The 19,266-nt window shown below is 44.2% G+C and overlaps 1 protein-coding gene across 2 annotated transcripts in view; it reads right to left on the bottom strand.

Annotated features, from left to right (window-relative positions):
- ZDHHC14 (zDHHC palmitoyltransferase 14) overlaps positions 1-19,266 on the bottom strand; it is a gene marked incomplete at both ends in the record, with an annotated part of 277,595 nt that overhangs the window by 102,334 nt on the left and 155,995 nt on the right. For both annotated transcript variants that reach the window (XM_079716068.1, XM_079716069.1), the window contains one exon: positions 6,506-6,666. In XM_079716068.1, coding sequence (XP_079572194.1) covers positions 6,506-6,666 — 161 coding nt within the window. The remainder of the gene's footprint in view (positions 1-6,505; positions 6,667-19,266) is intronic.

Raw genomic sequence — 19,266 nt, 5'->3', positions numbered from 1 at the left:
AAAGAAAACTGGCAAAAATCAATCAAATTAACCATCTTTGATGCCTGCCTTTTTTCTTTTTTTCTTCCATATTCAAGTGTGGCTATCTAGTATACAGCATACAACATGACTGCAAAATGTATGGGAAGAGGTCATCACAGATCAATCACAGCCAATAGACTAGTTATAAGGCAAAAAATAAATGAAACCATCAATTTTAAAAGCAGTTTTATGGTGAATATTACCAGTAGAAATAACTAACACAAAAAGAAGCCAATTATGGCTTAAAAAATTCACACAGTAAAAAGTTAAATCACCAGGAAAATTTGTTGTAGTAGAAATAATAGTTCTATAAGAAAATTTGGGACTTCCCTGGCAGTCCAATGGTTAAGACACTGCACTTCCAGTGCAGGGGGAGTGGGTTCAATCCCTGGTCAGGGGACTGAGATCCCACATGCTGTGGGATGCAACCAAAAAAAAAGGAAAAAATTGGAAAAAAAAAAAGAAAATTCATAATGGCAGCTTTCATAATATTAAAAAAATCAACAAAAAATCTTAGTTATAAATTTTACACAGGAAAGAAATCACTCCAGTAAAAATAATTTTGGTACAATAAAAATGGCAATGAGAAACAACTGGAAATAGTGTAGCTTTACAATAGAGAAAATTAAGGTCTTAAATTCGCTTAAGAATGTTCTCCTCAGAAAGTATTTTCTTCAACAAAACTCCATCAGTGTTATTAAAATTCCAATGAAAATGTTCTACTCTTAAACATAGAATTAAGATGTCTTTGGGGAGAAAACTAACAAGTCAGATGGGTGGTGAACACATCCTGTTTCCATAGAGCCCTTGCAGGAATTGCACTCTCTGGGACAGTATAGACCTGAGCTGCTGACAAGGCCAGTGCCTCCGTGGAGGCAGGAAGCTCACTGCCTGCTTCCTAGACGGCTCCTCTAGTGGATACCCAGCCCAAGGACGGCTTTAGAAGGCAATGAAAGATAAACTCCAGTGTTAGAAATAGTGACTGGTTCTGTGTACTACAAGGAAAATTCTTGGATGATGAGAATTTGACCAAAAGAGTATGGGAGAGAGAGAGAAAGAAGAAGAAAGGAGGAGGGAGAGAAAAGGAGAGAAGGCGGGGGAGAAGGGGGAGGAGAGGAAGCGGAGGGAGAGGAGAGGAGGTCAGAGCAGAGGGAAGGGAGGTGCAAACATGGGCACTGTCCAGCACAGTGGTACTCTAGCCGGCCAGTAAAAGGCTCAGAGTGGAGACAATAATTCTTCAGATTCTGCCATAGCACAGGTGGATTTTTTAAAGGCCACCTGGCTTCCTTTAATCTGATTCCATCCTCACCAAGCAGCCATTAGATCACTTATTTGGTGTCGGGGTTACCGTGACACGGGGAGAGAGTTTCCTCAATAACTAGCCTTGCTTTTGGAGCCCAACAGGCGGAGTGCATATTTCAGCTCACAGTTGCCGTCCCTGTCCTGGCAACCTCAGGATGGGAAGAGATGCACACGGAACAGAAGGAAGGAGGGAGACCCGCCTCATTCCCCTATTTTGATCCCTGGAAAGGTCTATCCCTAATTGAGATGAAATGCTTGGAGCCCGTGAATGTGGTATCGTAATTTTTCTAAGCCCAAATCAGTCGCTTAGTATCTGATCGTCCCTGAGTGAACTGAAAGAACTGAGTTTCCAAAACTAAAAAGTTTCCAAGCAGGACTCCAATGACCCCAGCAGGACCTCCCTGGACTCCTGTTGGCATTCTTGGCTGTCTTTTTAGCTGCAACATGAGTTATTGGGAAGGCTCTTTCAGAAGAAAGAAGTGTAAGGCGTTTCCAGAGACTTGGAACAGACTCTGAGACACACAGCCTCCTCTTCACCACCCACTCCTCTCCAGAAATCTGAAGACAGGGTAGCTGGTCAGATGCTTGGCAAATCTTCAATCAGCTCCTCAGATGGCTGGTTTCAAGTGGCTATTCTGGGCTTCTACACGCAGAGACATACAATGGATAATTGGAATCAATAGCTCTAATAATAAAAAGTTTCCAAATTGCATTTTTCATTTTTCCTTCTTTAGAGAGCACGAAATAAATGTGCTAAGATTTCACGGAAACATCATCTTATTTTCCACAGCCAAGTGATATACGGGAGAACTCCTTATAAAGCATTAGACCAGCTCTGCTGTTTATTTCCATCACAAATCGGGTTGCTTTTTATGAGAATCTGTGTTTATAGAAGGTGAAGAGAGAACCAAGGGGGAAAAGAGGAGAATTTTTCTTAAAAATTTCTACGATTTACTGAGCTAATCCTGACAAGAACCGCACAGGCTCTGGGTCCTTATTCCCATGTTGAAGTTGAGAACATGGTGGGATGAGGTTTAGGAAGTGGACAACTAGCCCGAAGTCCCCCAACCAGAGGACAGGAGAGCCTTCTTCCTTCTCCTCCATCCTCCTCCTCTCTCCTTTCCTCTCTTCCTCCTTTTTATTTTTGACAGCTTTATTGTGGTATAAATTACATTACATAACAGTTATCCATTGTAAGTGCACCATACAATGATTTTAGTAAATGTATTAGATTATGCAACCATCACCACAATCCATTTTACACCATTTTCATCCCTCCAACAAGTTCTCTCACATCCATGTGTGGTCAGCCCTCAGTCCTATCCCCAGCCTGGGCAATCCCTGATTTGCTCTCTTTTCTGAAAGTTTGCCCTTTCTGGACATTTCATATAAATGGAACCACACAATATTTAGTCTTCTGATTTGGCTTCTTTCAACCTGTGTAAACACTTTGCTCCGTTTTACTGCTTAATAGTATTCCACTGTGTGGACTGACCACATATTGTACATCAGTTCACCCACCGATGGACATTTCGGCTGTTTCCAGTTTTTGGTTATTAGGTATAATGCACATACAAGCACATGTATTTTCATTTCTCTTGGATATATACGTAGGCGTGGAATTGCTGGGTCATATGGTAACTTTAACTTCTTGAGGACTTTTGAGGAAGTGTTTTCCAAAGTGGCTGCACCATTTGACATTCCCACCTGTAATGTATGAGGGTTCCAATTTCTCCACATCCTCATCAACACTGTCAGTCTTTCTGGTTGGAGCCATTTTAGTGGGTGTCAAGTGGTACTGCACTATGGTTTTGATTTGCATTTCCCTAATAACTAATGATGTTGAGCATCTTTTCATGTGCTTATTGGCCATTCATATATATTCTTTGAAAAAATGTTCAATTCTTTACCCATCTTTTAATTGGGTTGTCTTATTATTGACTTGTAAGAGATCTTAATATGTTCCAGACACAAGTACGAAATATTTTACCAGATATTCGATTTGTGAATATTTTCTCCCAGTCTGTGGTTTGTCTTTTCATTTTCTTTTTTTTTTTTTTTTTTTTTTTTTTTTGCTGTATGCAGGCCTCTCACTGTTCTGGCCTCTCCCGTTGCGGAGCACAGGCTCGGGACGCACAGGCTCAGCGGCCATGGCTCACGGGCCCAGCCGCTCCGCGGCATGTGGGATCTTCCCGGACCGGGGCACGAACCCGTATCCCCTGCATCGGCAGGCTGACTCTCAACCACTGCGCCACCAGGGAAGTCCTCTTTTCATTTTCTTAAATGGTATCTTTTGAAGCGCAAAAGTTTTTAATTTGATGAAATTCAATTTATCATCTTTTTCTTTTACAGATCATGTTTTTGGTGTCATATCTAAGAACTCTGCCTAACACAAGGTCATGAAAATTTTCTCTACGTTTCCTTCAGAAGTTTTATCATTTTAGCTCTTATATGTAGGTCTATGCTTCATTTAAAATTTGTGTATGGTGTGAGGTAAGGGTTCAAATTCATCTTTCTAATATGGACAACCAGTTTCTTTACTTGTTATGTGTTTTTTTCAGATTTTTTATTTCTTCCTGAGTCATTTGTTTTGGTAATTGTGGCTTTCTAAGAATTTGTTCATTTATCTAAGTTGTCTAATTTGTAGCATAAAGTTAAAATCCTTTAAATTTCTGTAAGGTTGATGGTGATGCCCCCGCTTTCATTCCCGATTTTGGTAATTCACATCTTCTCTCTTTTTCTCTGTCTTGTTTTGGAGTGGAGGGTCAGGGGAGTATAGTTACAGGTTTGTCAATTTTGTTGATCTTCTCTAAGGACTAACTCTTGGGCTCACTGATATTCTCTGTTGTTTTCCGTATTCTATTTCATTGATTTCCACTGTCATCTTTAATATTTCCTTACTCCTACTTGCTTTGAGTTCAGTTTGCTCTTCTTTTTCCAGTTTCTTAAGGTGAAAGTTTCAGTTTCTGGTTTTTTCCACGCTCCACTCCAAATCAAGTCAGCCCCTCCGACAGGGATGCTGCTGGTTTTCAGGGCTTGTCCTGTCCAGGTAGAACTTCCTCACCTCTGAATGCAGGTTGGCGATTACAGCAGCCCCAGGACAGAATGCCATAGACTCCCACTGTTCCTACCCAAAGTTCGTCAGTTTTTCATGAATAACCATTCCTCAAATTCCAGAGTCATGAAATGATTGTTTCTGACTATTTTGTCTAGGCTTATCATTGCCTTTCAGGGAAGGATGTGCCAGCCTACTAATTTCTGCCATGCCAAAGCCCTGTCTCTACAGCCCCTTTTCTCTCCTTCACAGGAAACAAAATTTGGTTTTATCCTTTACCCCATCTAGTTCTCTCACAGAATCTGTGTCTCTGGGGGGGCGGAGACATGGGGGCAGAGGTTTTTAAAAATTGCTTATGTTGAAAAATACTGCTCTGAGGTTATCAACTTTAAGAAAAAAAACAAAAAACTAAACAAAACAAAAAAATTGCACTTCAGTGAATCATTCAACTTCTTCAATGTTAATGATGGAAAGTCTGTGCCTCTTAGAATCTGCATTCATAATAGAGAATTCCAATGGCACTCTTTATTATCCACTTTGTAAGGAAGGCAAAAAAAAACCCAGTTCCTGATCTTGCTGATTCTGCAGATGCTCCTAGCACTAATAGGGAGGTGGGAGGGAAAATAGGATCACAGCAGGAAAATGCTTAACGGCCAGTGTGGGGAGCTGGGCTGTCTGCACACTGCTTGAGTGGGAGTTTTGAGCTTGTGCCAATTTGACATGGGCATAGACTACGCAGTTTCTATAGGCCCGGTTCTATTCCTTGAAGGAAACTGGGCCTTCAAGAACAAGAACATCCCTAAAGAACAACAGATGAGACCCAGGAGACCTGGGTTGAAGGCTCTGGCTCTGCCACTTTCTCCCATTTAACCACTTAGGGGCTTCGTTTTCTTATTTGTAAAATGGGTGTAATAATAATGTCTTCCTCACAAACTTGCTGGGATGTGATCAAATTCAATGACCGTCATGGATGGCCTTTACAGATTATTAACAAGCTATAAATGTAGGCTTTAGATTATGAAATAATACCCTGTGTTCAGATCTCAATATGTGGTGTCAAAGAAAGGGACTGTCTCCCCACTTCCCTACCTCAGGACACAAGGAGGCTGCAGCCCAGCAGACAACTCACATACACTCCCATTATCCACTCCTTTCCTGCTCCCCTCCCAGGTGACAGGGATGAAGGATGGAAGCAGATGCTCAGAGAAGAACATGGCTGTGCTTCAGCACTTGGGGAGGTGGACCAGAGCAGATGGTGCCTATCAAGACCCACACTTGTACCTCTTTATACTGTGGAAAGTGGGGGTCTTTCATCGGAGTGGGCTGTGAAGGGAAGCCCACTGGGAGAGAACTATTTCTGTCAAATGATTTTTCATGCCTAAACTTTATGTTCACACTGAGTCATCACAGCCCCCTGCCAGGCTTGTCAAATTATCACTGTACCACAGCAAAGCTACACATTCACAAAAGCAAACTTTTAAGAGGAAGCTCTCTTTTTAATTAAAAAAAGGACCCTTAAGGTTCTTTGTATGAGGGATTAGGATTGGTCTTAATATCTTTAAAATGGATTGCTGTAAATTTTTAATCCTAGGATTTCCAATATCTAAGGAAAAATAAAGCCATTCACCTCAATATATACCAGAAATATACATCTTTGTTATGCCTTAATAAAGGAAATGCTGGATCCTAGGCTGGATAAATAGGACAGCAGTCTAAGATGTAACATTTCCAGGTTTATATCATGGAAACCAGAGTTCAGCTATGATGATAATAAAAGGGAATAAAGCAGCCACCAGGAACTGCAGCTTTCACAACAGAGGCTCCTTCTCAGAGCGGACTCGGACGCTCGGGTTTCAAAGAGCTCGGTGGCAGTGGCCTGCTTGATGGCACCGCCAGCTTGCCTCCAGTGCACCGGTCCCTCAGCCTTACCTCCGACCACCTTCCATCCCACCTCCTACTCAGGTCATCCTCAGGCCAAGTGAATGAAAACTTCGGGACTCCTCCCCGGGGACTTGGCACTGTCCAGCGCCCAGCCCCTCCTGCACAGGCTCCTCGTCTGTCCTCCCGCACTGGGGCTGAGCACAGGTGGGCAGTGACCAGAGGCTAAGGGCGGACCTTCAGGGTTACCTATTTGCCTTTCCAGGTCGGCGGCTTCATCAGGTGTGGCTCGTGGAAGGACGCCAGGGTCGCTGAAGCTCGTGCGCAGCAGGGTCCCCATCACAAAGAAGAACAGAATGCCACCGACCACGGGGATGGCAGGGGTGATTTTCACTGCTAGATATGGACAGCTGCCAGCAGGTTGGGAAGGCAGGAGGGGAGGGGAGAAAGAAAGGAAATGGAAATACAATGTCAGTAATCAACAGTAATCACTCTGTATTTTCCAAGAAACTAACGGCTTTTTTGGAGAAGCAAAATTGATTTCCATTAAAAATTCATCTGTGTTTTAAGCATGTACATTTGGGGAGGTCTGCAATTCTCTCTTGTGGACAATTTAACCCCCCTCCTCAGCTACAGTAATCCTTTGCTCCCACCGTGGTACTCAGGAAAGACATTGGCAGAAAAATTAAAATAATCCTGCTTGTACAGTCAATGTAAGATGCACAGAGCTTGCACCCTTTGTACTGTAAACACAGCACATGATTTATGTGATTCTCCACCCATCCCTGGAATTGCATAACACAGGACGACACCAGCTTGGAACTGTCTTCATCATACCCGGCCTTTCCTCCCTGGGTCAGACAACTCAGGGCCCAGAACGCAGAGAACCATAAGCCACCCTCAAAAGGCAAGAAATCATTTTTTCAATATTTTGCAGCTAATCTATCCAAAAGAGGTTAATGAGCTACGGAAATGTACTTGCAGGCCGTTTCCGAAGAGGATTAAAAGCATTTAGCCAGCTGGAATATAACAGTCTCATGCTCTTCCAGAAGGCATCTGAGCTACCAACGGATGAACACGGTGCATCTCGGTTCTATGAAACCCCTTCACTGTCCTGCAGTGAATGAACTGACACGCAGCAGGGGCTGTGAGGAGTCAGGGAGAGATGCCCTTGGGACAGACTGACATCTATGCCAGCTGGCTCCAGGGATCCAGGAACCAGGTTTAAGCACCACCCTGGTCCACTGTCATTGCTCCCTGACTCTGCAGAGGCGGTGAGAGGCAGAGTGGAAACTAGCTTGGTGCCTGGAGCTGGTGAAGGATGGCCCTGCAATGACGATGGTCAGTGTACTGTCATCACATTCAGTAACCTCACGGGCATCGAGGAACACCACACAGCATCATGGAATTGTAACATCCAGAGTGGAAAGCACCTCCCAGATGGTCTGCCTCACCAGGAGATACTCTTCCAGATACTCAAGGCCACACAAAGAGAGGGAGCTGGAGAAGAAAGGGTTGGAAAGCTTTGCTCAAGAGGTGAGCCAGGGGGCTCATTCCTGGGGTGTTGGGGACAGCACCCCACTCCTGTGCAGTACTTGCAGGGAGGTGGCAAGGTCTCTGATGGGATGGCAAGGGGATGCTGGCAAGCATCCAGGCCTCGGGGACCACAGGCCATGGTCCCCTTTGCTGAGACCAACATCAGGCAAGTTAGAGCATCTCGTTTTCGAGCGGCTGGTGACTCAGACAGGTCTATGTGGAGTGGTTCCTGTGAATTAAAGACCAAGGGCCTGTCCTGAATCCCCTGCTCTGCAGAAACCAGAGACTTTCCAGCCACTTTAAGAAGATGGAAGAGTAACCCCAAACATGACTAGGTAAGATTTCCCACCAGACAAGTGGACTGCGGTCTCCAAGAGAACCACCTGATTTAGAGACACAAAATATGTGACATTTCTAACTTCTGTTTCATCTTTCCCACACCAGCTCCCCTGCAGAAACAGAACAGAATGAACGACAGAGAGTATCAGATCACACTTGGGCTGGATTCTCTTCACAGGATTCATGGGAAACCATAAAAAACTATTAATTGTCCGTCCTGCATCAACGTCCCCGCCCAAACTCCCAGGCACTTAGAGCCTTTTGGAACATCCTCAGAGATTCTCGTAGGAAAGTGAATCCGGCAAAGAGAACAAGAAGATATACGGAGATTGCTGTGGAAAAAAGGAATACAGGAGTGTCTAAGCTGAAGAAATACCCTTTGTGAAAGCATTCACTTTAATTATGCAAAGGACTTTTTTAATCCAATGGATTTTGTTGCGTAAAAAAAGAGTCACTGCTTTTCCTAGAGTGTTTTCAGACAAACACTGACATAATTAAAACTCTTTAGTGGGTTTCCAGTTTTCTTAAAAATTTGATTTTATAATTTTAGGTACTGAAAAGCTTCAAATGAAACACTTTCCTGCAACAGAGATCCACTAGTTCTGAAAATTAGAAAGAAAACATTTAAAATATGGTGCTGCTTGGGGTGCCTCCTGTTTTTGTTTTTGTTTTGCCTTTGGGAGCCCTTCTTTTATTGGGAAATAAATACAGAGTCAAACAGGTGGGCCAGCCCTACAGCCTAACACAGAACTTGCATTTTAACTTGACACATGTAGAGAATAAAAGTCTTGTCAGGAAGTGACCATCTTCCCTTTAAAGATTCAGTATAAAGTGACAATCAAAATCCTATTTAATACTGCCCTGAAATGTTCACATGGCTGCATCCCAGCTCTAGGGTACAGTGCAGTGCCAGGGGCTACAGAAATAGATACCTTTTCAAGGCATGTCTATTATGTTAAATGGAGCACGTTTGGACTGTGACATGGAGCTTTTATGAAGAGCTGGAGATAAATATCAGTTGCTACAAGTCTATTGATTAAATCTCTGACTGTGCTATCAATCAAGTTAATATCAAGGAACTCAAACTCCAAAGAACATTAGAAAGTATTTGTGTCATAAAATATGACATTATCTTTGTTACTCTTATTGTCATATAAAAAGCAACCTGAAATTGCATTAAGTCTTGAAAATGTGCTAGTGTACCACAATCAGAAATAAACACAGTCCACATTAAAGGCACAAAATTGACCCTGATACTAATAAATTTCAATTTATATAGATTAGCCATAAACTTTTTTTTAGTCCAAAAGAATCTACTCTAGGTGGACCTCTTTTTTTTTTTTTTTTTTTTTTTTTTTTTAACAAAATGGTTAGGAAAATGATCAATTGTGTAGAGGAGAATTTTTCCAGAACTTAAATTCATAATTCAACAGAAGAATGCCTGTTTGAACAAAGGCGGAGAATACAACAGGCCAACTTTTTCCTCTTTCTCATTATTAATGAGTTTGAATAAGAAACAACTGGAACAGTTGTTAAGCAGCTGCACCCAGGTCACAGCTGGACAATATTACCTGGAGAGGCCAGCCAGTAGGATGTGATCCACCTTGGGTGTTTAGGGGTGGAATTTATTTAGCTCCATTTGGCTTCTCCAAAGATGGATACTTCAGTGCTGTTGGAACCCTCCCGTGGAGTTGATTTAGTAGATCTTAGGTTATGGTGTATTTGTTTTTCCCTTTTGGTTCTGAAATGTAACTTGGTTGACCTCAGAGTTTGCCTGTTCACAGCAAGATGTCGTTAATGAGTATGCCATGTCCTAAACAGTTTCTTGTTATCCCAAGTGCACTGTATGTAGAGCTACCCACTGCTCCAGGCTGATGGCTCTGGAGGACTCCCACCACCTCCACCGGCCTCTCCCCACCTCCTGCCAAGGATGTCTGCTGCCCTTGCCAATATCTGATATTCAGAATTAGAGATCAACGTCTTTAACTTTTCTGTCCCCTGCCACATTCTCATGGAGGAGACAAGACCCTGTGATTTAAGTTGTTTGCACCTGAGTGTCAATTAATTTATTCAGCCCTAGTCCGGGAAAGGAGGAAGACGAAGAATCTAGTTGATGGGTAAATGCCTACTACCCTGTGAAAAACTCAGATGGATCCTGACTTTTCTGGTCATGAGATGAAGGTAACAGAAAGTCCTTCAGTCACTTTAAGTGACAGACAGTCTCATTAACTATTCCAAAGTGTAACAATCCCAATTACCAGTGGAAATTTCTAACTTGGTTTTTGTGTTAAACCTCCTCCCCCTCCCCAGCTGGCCAAGTGCCGTTTCTGGCCCCTCTGTGGCTGGAGAAGAAAGGACATGGGGGTAGGACGGGGGCGGGGATTTGGAAGCCCCGCCCCAAATTTGGAAGACGCTGATTTGGAAGCTCTGTTACAAGGCGGCTTTGTGTTCTCTGGGTCTACCAGATGTTTAAGCCTGTCCCTCTGGAGTCTGAGTCCTTCAGAAGCCCCCTGGAAGCCTAAGGGCGCTGCCCCGGGGGTACCCGTCTCCTCTCTCCCTCTTCTTGGGTAGAGAGGAGACAGCCCTCCTCCCGCCCTAAGGCCCATCCTTCCACCGCACTGGGGCCCCATTCCCCGCCTCTCATGAACCTCAGGAGTACTGCCCTGAATTCCTCGGCTCTCTGCTTCTCGCCTGGGGGACAGCAGAACAGCCATCTCAGCCCTCTGCCTGCCCCACTTCAGGTTACCCCAAACACACCGACACATCTCTGTTCCAAAGCCTGCAATGACTCCCTTTCTCCTGCCAAATCAAGTTCAAGCTCCTTCTCTGGCGTCCATACCCCATGGTGCCTAGTCTCCAGTCTCCCCTTCTCATCTCCTGCTCTACCCCCATTTTCACACATACGGGGACAGCAACCCTGACCTCTGGCCTTCCCAGAAAGGCGCCTGCCACCCAGCCCTGGTGTCTGGAACACCCTCACCTCTAATTCAGCTTGTTAAAGCTGCCCCAACTTTCAAGTTCGCATAAGGACTTGGTGAAAAGATTTTCTTGGCTCACCCCGAGCTAAAGTGCTGGCTTCTTTTACTAAACCTCTGTAATATTATATATATATATATATTTTTTGCGGTACGCAGGCCTCTCACTGTTGTGGCCTCTCACGTTGCGGAGCACAGGCTCCGGACGCGCAGGCTCAGCGGCCATGGCTCATGGGCCCAGCCACTCTGCGGCATGTGGGATCTTCCCGGACCCGGGCACAAACCCGTGTCCCCTGCATCGGCAGGCAGACTCTCAACCACTGCGCCACCAGGGAAGCCCCTCCGTAATATTTTTGTTTGCTTCTCTCGATGGTACTTGTGGCTGTTTGTGGACATGCTTCATGAGCCTCACTGGACTGGAAGTTCTGGAGGGTGAGACTGGGCCCTGGTCAGCGTGTGTCCTTCACAGCACCAGGCACAATGCCTCACACAGGGTAGGTATTTGACAAGTACTTGTTGAGCAATTGAATGAATGAGACCTATTCAATGAATTTTACAGTAACACAGAAAAGAGCAGGAAAGTCAAATCAGCCATATTCTCAACATTGACAATGTACCCTGTGTCTAGAACTTGCTTCTCTAACTCTAAGCTTGCTAGGTCTTGTAACGTCCTTCAAACAGGTGCTAAGGATCTGCCCTGTTCAGGATGCTTCCACCACTGAGAAAAGGTGGGATTGCACACACTGAGTTTAATGTGTGCCACACACTCTAAAGTTCTAGCAGATGAAGCACCGTGTGTTGGTATCACTTTGCGCAATACTAGGTGCTCTGTGACAGTCACCCATCCTACCAGCCTCTGTATTTCAAAGGACAATGTTGAGTTGCTCATTGAAGTCTTGGACATAGCTCTCTATAAAAGCAGCAGAATTCAGGCCCCCAAGCAAACAATAAGATCAGTGCTGCACAGACACCTTCAAACTGCTGCTCAGAAAAAGCCAAGAGCGTCTGCAGTCCTGCTGGTAAAGACAAGGCAATAAGCAGACGTGGCCCACGACGGCGATAACGAGACCTCCGTAAGGAGGCGAGACTGATGGGAAAATCTCAGCCAACCCCCAGCAACTGGCACGACGTAATAGCTGAAGCGCTGCAAGGGGCAAAGAAAATGCTTAGCCCGAGCTCAGACAACTTGAAAACTGCTCCTTCACATTTCTGAGCAACTGCGGATGGGCTCTCCAATTCTGAGTGCCATCTGTGATGAGGAAGACTCCTTCCCCCCAGGGCCTGGATTTGATACAAGATGATGATGCAGCTGCCAAAGACATAAACACCAAATGAAGTCCTCTTTCGGTCTGAAGAACTGTGACCTACATACAAGCCAGGGCCGAGTGGATAATAGGCTACCAGCACCTTAGTCTTCATAAAGCTCAATGGGAAAGTGACAGGAGGAAAAAAAAAGAATCTGAAAGCACACATTTTCATAACATGAAAGAAATGAGCTAATTTAGCACCAGATGCAACAAATGCTATCGTGATGAAAGCCTGTACAGTAATCCCCTTCCTATCATATACATCAGTGAGGTGTTTGTCTTTATATATGATGATTAAATACCTACTACAGACTGTCAACTCACTGTACTTTAGAGGTAAAGAAAGGTCCTTCCGGGTAATAATTAGAAAATGTAGCATTGCCAAAAGATTAGAGGGAATTTTTTAAGTTCTAATAGTAATCTTCTCAAAACTTTAGGAAAAATAATTGTTTGTATTTTGATGTTTATACATGAAGGGTGGAACCATTTTCTGGGTGCTATATTATCTGAGACTATGCAATTAGTGTATTATGTCATTAATTATGACAAAATTATTTTACCATCAAACAGACACTGACATTCCAGAATCAGCACTCTCATTAATTCTGTATTTCTATTTAGAAACTGGCTCGCAGGTTAGAATTTACTCTCAGTAGAACTGATTCCCTGGATGAAAGTCCTGGGGCTAAATTAATATCTTAAACATTTCAGATAGGAAATCTGGATTTCATTATTGGGTAGCTAAGTCTCTCTTTTTCTCCACAGGACATTCTTTGGGAGAAGATTAACTTGACTTGAAAACCAAACCAAAACAAAACAACATTAAGAAGATGTAGCAGAGACATTAAGACCAAGTGCCCTTTAGAACAAAAAGTAGAGAATCTTTTGCCATTGATAACGGATGTGTAATCCACCTGCCCACAGGCCATGACTGACCCTTTGAAATGTAGGAAGGTGAGCAGAAAGACATAGCAAACATGTAATAGTAATAATATTACATAACAACAAAAGTAGAGAATCTTTTCCCATAGCAAAACAATTTGAGTCATCTTTTAATATTTTGCCTGCAAATGGGTATACATAGAAAAAAATATCCCGTTAATTGTAGCTCATGACCTCTGACTACGGCATGACCTATGTTTGACATTTTTGTTCTGTCCTGTACATATGAAAGCATAAACATGAGAATAACCATTCTTTATACGTAGAAATGAGGTACGCAATTAAAGTTGATACTGAGGGGGAGTGGCCTTGCTTTATCAATGCCACACTCCGACGAAGGAGGTTTCTATATTTCAGAAATCACAAAGCTCGGCTATTATTTTAAACGTCAGAGTCTTGATTGCCATGCATTTCAATAATAAATAGTTAAGGCAAATGATCATAAAATGAAATAATCTGAGCCAAAGACTCACACATCTGAAATAATAACAGAGTAGCACTGTGAGAGTAGTAATAAAAATGATCTTTTTCCTTTTCATCTGAGTCACTGTATAATAAATGTATTTTTCATTTATAGGCAGGAACATAAACACCATTACTTTTATGATTTGTTCCTTAATCACATATTTAGAAATAAATGTACCACTACAGGGCAAAGGTAAGCACATTACTTGGAGACAAATAGAGAAAAAAGTGGACTTGGAAATAACATCCACGCACAACCGTGGAACGGGAAAACCAGACGATTTCATAGAGTGCTACCTCTGCCAGACACCCTGCAGCAGCGCCCAGTGCTTGAAAAGCCCCTTCTTAGCAATCACATGGAGTGATGAATCTACCAATGTAGGAGGGAGTTTAAATAAATGGACACGGGGACCAAAGGGGAAGAATATAACAAAAGGACACTGGAAGGAAAAGCTCAAACCCAGAGAGAAAGGACGGGGAGAGGAGAACTCCACGTAGGAATGTACGAACCATGAAGAAGACTCATGGTGTCATCAGAGGCTCCGCAGTTCATCTTTTCACCAGGCTACGGCTACTTTCTCATAGAGAGCAGTAGCTTTCGGGCTTACAAAGGGAAGAAAGCTGGTGAAGCTCTCCCTACCCAGGAAAGGATGGTAGCTAAGGACTCCGCTTTCTCCCCGCAGGCCTCCTGGCTAGATGTGGTTACAGCAGGGATGTCTGCACACAGCACAGTCTCGCCTGAAGCCTGTGGAGCTCCTATGTGACAAAATCAGTGTCATTATTCTTAATTCAGGGCCTCCCAGACCACCCAGACAGGTCCAGCTATAGACACAGAACCCGGGAAGCTATAGTTTAAAAACACAGGCTTCAAATCACAGTGTGTAAACAGCCTCATTTCCCCATCTACTATTGAGAATGTGCAAGGGTTTGTTAGGGAAAATTGTGGTGTTTCAAACTTTTTTGGCCAAGTGATTTTGAGTTTGACTTAAAATTCCAGAAGGTCCCATTGTAAAGCAATTATACCCCAGTAAAGATGTTAAAATAAAATAAAATAAAATTCCAGGAGGCCAAAGGCTTCTGGCTAGTGTGTGGATCACGGGGAGGAAAGCCAGCATTTCTCTGCCCCCAAACTGCCTCTTTAATGACCTAACGGGATTACGTAGGCATGGCAACCATACATCCACTATCCATGTACATCCATGGCAACCATACAAACAATAACTCACACGATTGTCTGTGTCATTTGCAGGAGTACGGCTGCCGAACTAATTGGCCATAGTAACTCCATCATCTTGCTTTCACTGCATCCTGGACCCATAAGAAATTAGCCAGGCAGGAGAGGTCCCTGCGGAAAGTTCCCTGCCTCGCGGCACGCTAGGCATATGTGCTGGGCAAGGCCTCTATACAGAAGGGCCAGAGGAGAAAGCTGGGATTTGCTCCAGCCGTAAACAGAATTCCAAGGTATGGTTGCTTCTGACCCCGTTTTACACCTGAAACGGTGTCCACTCTCCTTCCATTTTTTTTTTTTTTTTTTGCGGTACGCAGGCCTCTCACTGTTGTGGCCTCTCCCGTTGCGGAGCACAGATTCCGGACGCGCAGGCTCAGCGGCCATGGCTCACGGGCCCAGCCACTCCGCGGCACGTGGGATCTTCCCGGACCAGGGCACGAACCTGTGTCCCCTGCATCGGCAGGCGGACTCTCAACCACTGCGCCACCAGGGAAGCCCTCCTTCCATTTTTGACAACTCTGTCAGGAAAGTCTCAGCAGGACCTCAGCTCTATTCATAATTCCTGATTTCATCAAATCTAAGGTAGCCCAACTTTAAGATGTACCATTAAGGAAGAGTGTACCAAATAAGACAATATTCTCTCATCACTGGGAATCTTTATTTTATACTTATTGAAAGAGCTATTTTAGATGGATTTAGACACCAATTTTAAAATCATACACCGATGGTGCACATATATTTTTTAAAATGTGAATAAAATAAATTAGTCAAAGGATCCCTAAAACATCTTCATCGTTTTCTGAATCGCTCTTTGACTCAGCAGGCGTCACAGTCTGGGGTTTCTGGCACAGCACCACTCTGATGCATCCAGAGCCATAGCTTCCTGACTCCCCGCCTCGCTTCCAGTCCTGCCCCACAGTCCATCCCATCTCTCATCTTCTACCCCACCCTCTCACCCATTCATCCCTCCTCACGTCTCTCTGTGGCTCTTGGAACGTTCCAGGTAGCCTCTGCTCAGGGCTTCCGTCTGTGCTGTGCTCTCTGCCTAGAATGCGGTTCCTGAAAAGCCACAAAGCTCCCCCACCTCCTGCAAGTCTCCGCTCAAATATCACTTTCCCCGTAGAGCCTTCTCTGACCTCGTTTTGTAAAACCACAGCCCTCCTCACCAGCACTCCCTGCCCTCTGGGTCCCCTTCCAGGCTTTCCTTTTCCTCCTATCACTTACCCCACCTGGCAGAATGTATACACACTCACCTTCATACTGTCTGACTCTCCCACTAGGAAAAAAAAAAAAAAAAAACCCTGCAAGCAATGAGGAATTCTGTCCACTTGGTTTGAAGATGTAACCCAGGGTGCCTGGAATTGGGTCCAGCACATAGTGGCCTTCAATAAATATCTGCTGAATGAACTGAAAACACAGGATACAAAGTAGACTCGGGATGATCCCATTTTTGTTTCAAACACACATTTATATTCATAACTGGAAGAATATGCCCTAAAGTATTACCTCATTTTCCATGGTGAAAGGTGTGAGGGTGATTTTGTGCATATGTGCTTTTTGATAGTTTCCAAACTTCTTAATCAAACGTGGCTTATTTTTGCAGTGGAAAAATATATGATTAAAAATAAGTGCATAAATATTCATTAAACTGAAAAAAGTGGGTATTGCCAAAATATTAAAATCTCTCTGTGCTTTTCAAAAATCAACTATCAATAAAAAAGATGCTTGACAATAATTCATGCTCCGGGTTAGATCAAAACATCAGAAGGCTAAAACCCTTGATTTCTGCAGGTTGCCCCTCAACAGATGGGTGTGTTTTGAGGTATGGGGTGTCACACATTCAAGGATACAAAACTCAAGTTACCTCTCATCTCAACTTGAGTCTATACACAATTTCTTACAGGAATGGGACTGGAGGAAGTTCTTCTGCCATCATTGTGGATTTCTACCTTAAACTGGACATTTATAGATTAAAGGCAGAGACAGCTATACCCTGTTGTCCCTATGTCACAGTGAGAAACAAAAACCAACCCCAAAGAGCCAGACACGGCTCCCAGCAACCCCTCTGGAGATCCAGAGCCTCAGACTCACTGAAGTTTCCCTTTTCCTTTCCTTGGGTCGGGGGTGAGTCCAAGGGTAGCAGGAAGGGGAAGGGGGTCTTTAGGAACGAGAAGGGATGAAAAGCTACACAATTTCAACCCCTAAACACTGGCAATGTTCTTGGAGCTGAACCCGAAGGCTAGATATCTCAGTTACAAGCATAGCTGGGGAATGGATTATTCAACCCAGAGACGTTTTCAACTAAATACAAATTAGTTTGATCATTATGTGTTTGAGAAAACCTTTATGGGATGAAGATGCCCTGTCCTGTTTTAGACTGCTCCGTGAACATCAGTGAGCCTTCTCCTGTCCTGAGACCCTCGGGGCATCAGGCTCTCTGCTGGGATGCGGCCCAGGGACGCCTCGGGTGTGGTGCTGCTGGTACCACTCAGCGTATACTTGTTTGTGCGGCCTGTTTCCTCCTCCCTCCTGCTAGCTGTTATTCCCCGGGCTCCAGCTCTCAGCAGCTCCCCCCCACCAGGGCTTTGGTCGCCCTCCCAAGTTTGGTAAAGCAGTGAACAAGGTTTTACACATTACTGAGGCCTCTGCCATGGAGCGTGCCCCAGCCCTAACCATCACGCTGGGCCAAGTCCTCTCCTGCCAGCATCCAGAAGTTACTGTGAAAAGTGGTCTCGGGTATTATGAAGAAGCACGAACTCAGAACATTTTGGTCTTTGTGTGAGCTCTGGAAAGTTTCTACAAAGATGGAGAGCAAGTACAGTGGATACTGTGGATATCCCATGTCGCTGAGCATCTTTCATTCCTTCACTCAATCACTCCACGCACTTTTCTTGAGGACCTACCACACGCCAACACACTGGACCAAATGCTTGGGATGGATACAAGATGAAGACAAGATCGTTGCTCTCAAGCTGCTCACAGTCCAGTAGGAGAGACAGACCCCAAATCAGTAAACTACAAACAAAACAGCAAGTTAGGTGACAGAGATAAAGAGTGTGCACTGAGGGAAGAGTGAAGAGGATCAGCTCAGTGGGCCTGGATGGAATCAGAGAAGGTTTTCTGGATGGGGTGTTGATGGCTAAGCAGGAGTCAGACCAACAAAGAGGACGGGCATCAGCAAGGACATGGAACCCCCAAAACCCTTCACTGTATTTACTGTTTCCAGACCTTCCATGCTTGACCGACAAGGGGTAAGATGGAGCCTTATCAGACCTACCTGGACCGGACCCCACCGCAGGGGCAATTCAGCAGGAGGGGTCTTTGCAGGTTGTTTAGTCACTGCTGTATCCCCAGCCCCCAGACACTTCCTACTGCAGAGTAGGCCCTCTGCAAACATTTGCTGAGCTGAATTTGATATGATCATCAGAGCAGACCTGAGAGACCTGGGTCCATGCTGTGGGTGGTGAACTGCCAGGTGATTTGTAGCAAAGATGGTTGTGCAGTTGAAAAAAATTAAAGAAAGCATATATGGAGATGAGCAGGCACTCATTTCCGTGCATTCCCCACTCCTGCCGACAGTTCCCTCCTGCTCTGCTAAAGCTCCTCACCCCAGCGTCATGGTTAATTTCCCCCCATCCCTGGAAGAGAAAGAGGGCACCTTCTTCCTTCTGCAAAGGAAGAAGAATTACTAAGTAAATTTTCCTTTATAATAGTTCCCTAAGACTGCAGAGTGGTTTTTAACATACCCATCATAACAAACCTCTTAGAAGCAGATAACAGAGGATAAATACAGGTTAGAAAGAGCCAATCATTTAGACAGAGATGCATGTGAGTTTGGATGGTTAAGCTATTTCACTCATAAGCTCATAAAACAATCCCTTTTCTGATAGCAGACAAACCATAATTTGAAAAATAGTACATGATACTTATATAAAATGGAAATATGGTACTTTTGACTAGAGAAGAAAAATGCTACGTATGCAATTAAGAAAAAAAGTTTTTCCCTAAAGGAGAGAAATGAACACAAAGTAAGGTGAACAGATTAACAAGCCCATGAACATTCTGACACCAGGTTGGAGGCCAGTGGGTTGAGACAGCTTCAGGAGCACATATTTGGTAGGAAAGTGAACATGAAATTCACTAGGAGTTGTGGGCTACTGGGTTGCTGCTGGGGGCTGCAGATTTATTCTTACCCTTGTCTAAAGGGGCAGCTGACTC

This window comes from Hyperoodon ampullatus (genome assembly GCF_949752795.1).
Source record: "Hyperoodon ampullatus genome assembly, chromosome: 12".
NCBI lineage: Eukaryota > Metazoa > Chordata > Mammalia > Artiodactyla > Ziphiidae > Hyperoodon > Hyperoodon ampullatus.
This window is presented reverse-complemented; position numbering and strand designations above follow the sequence as displayed.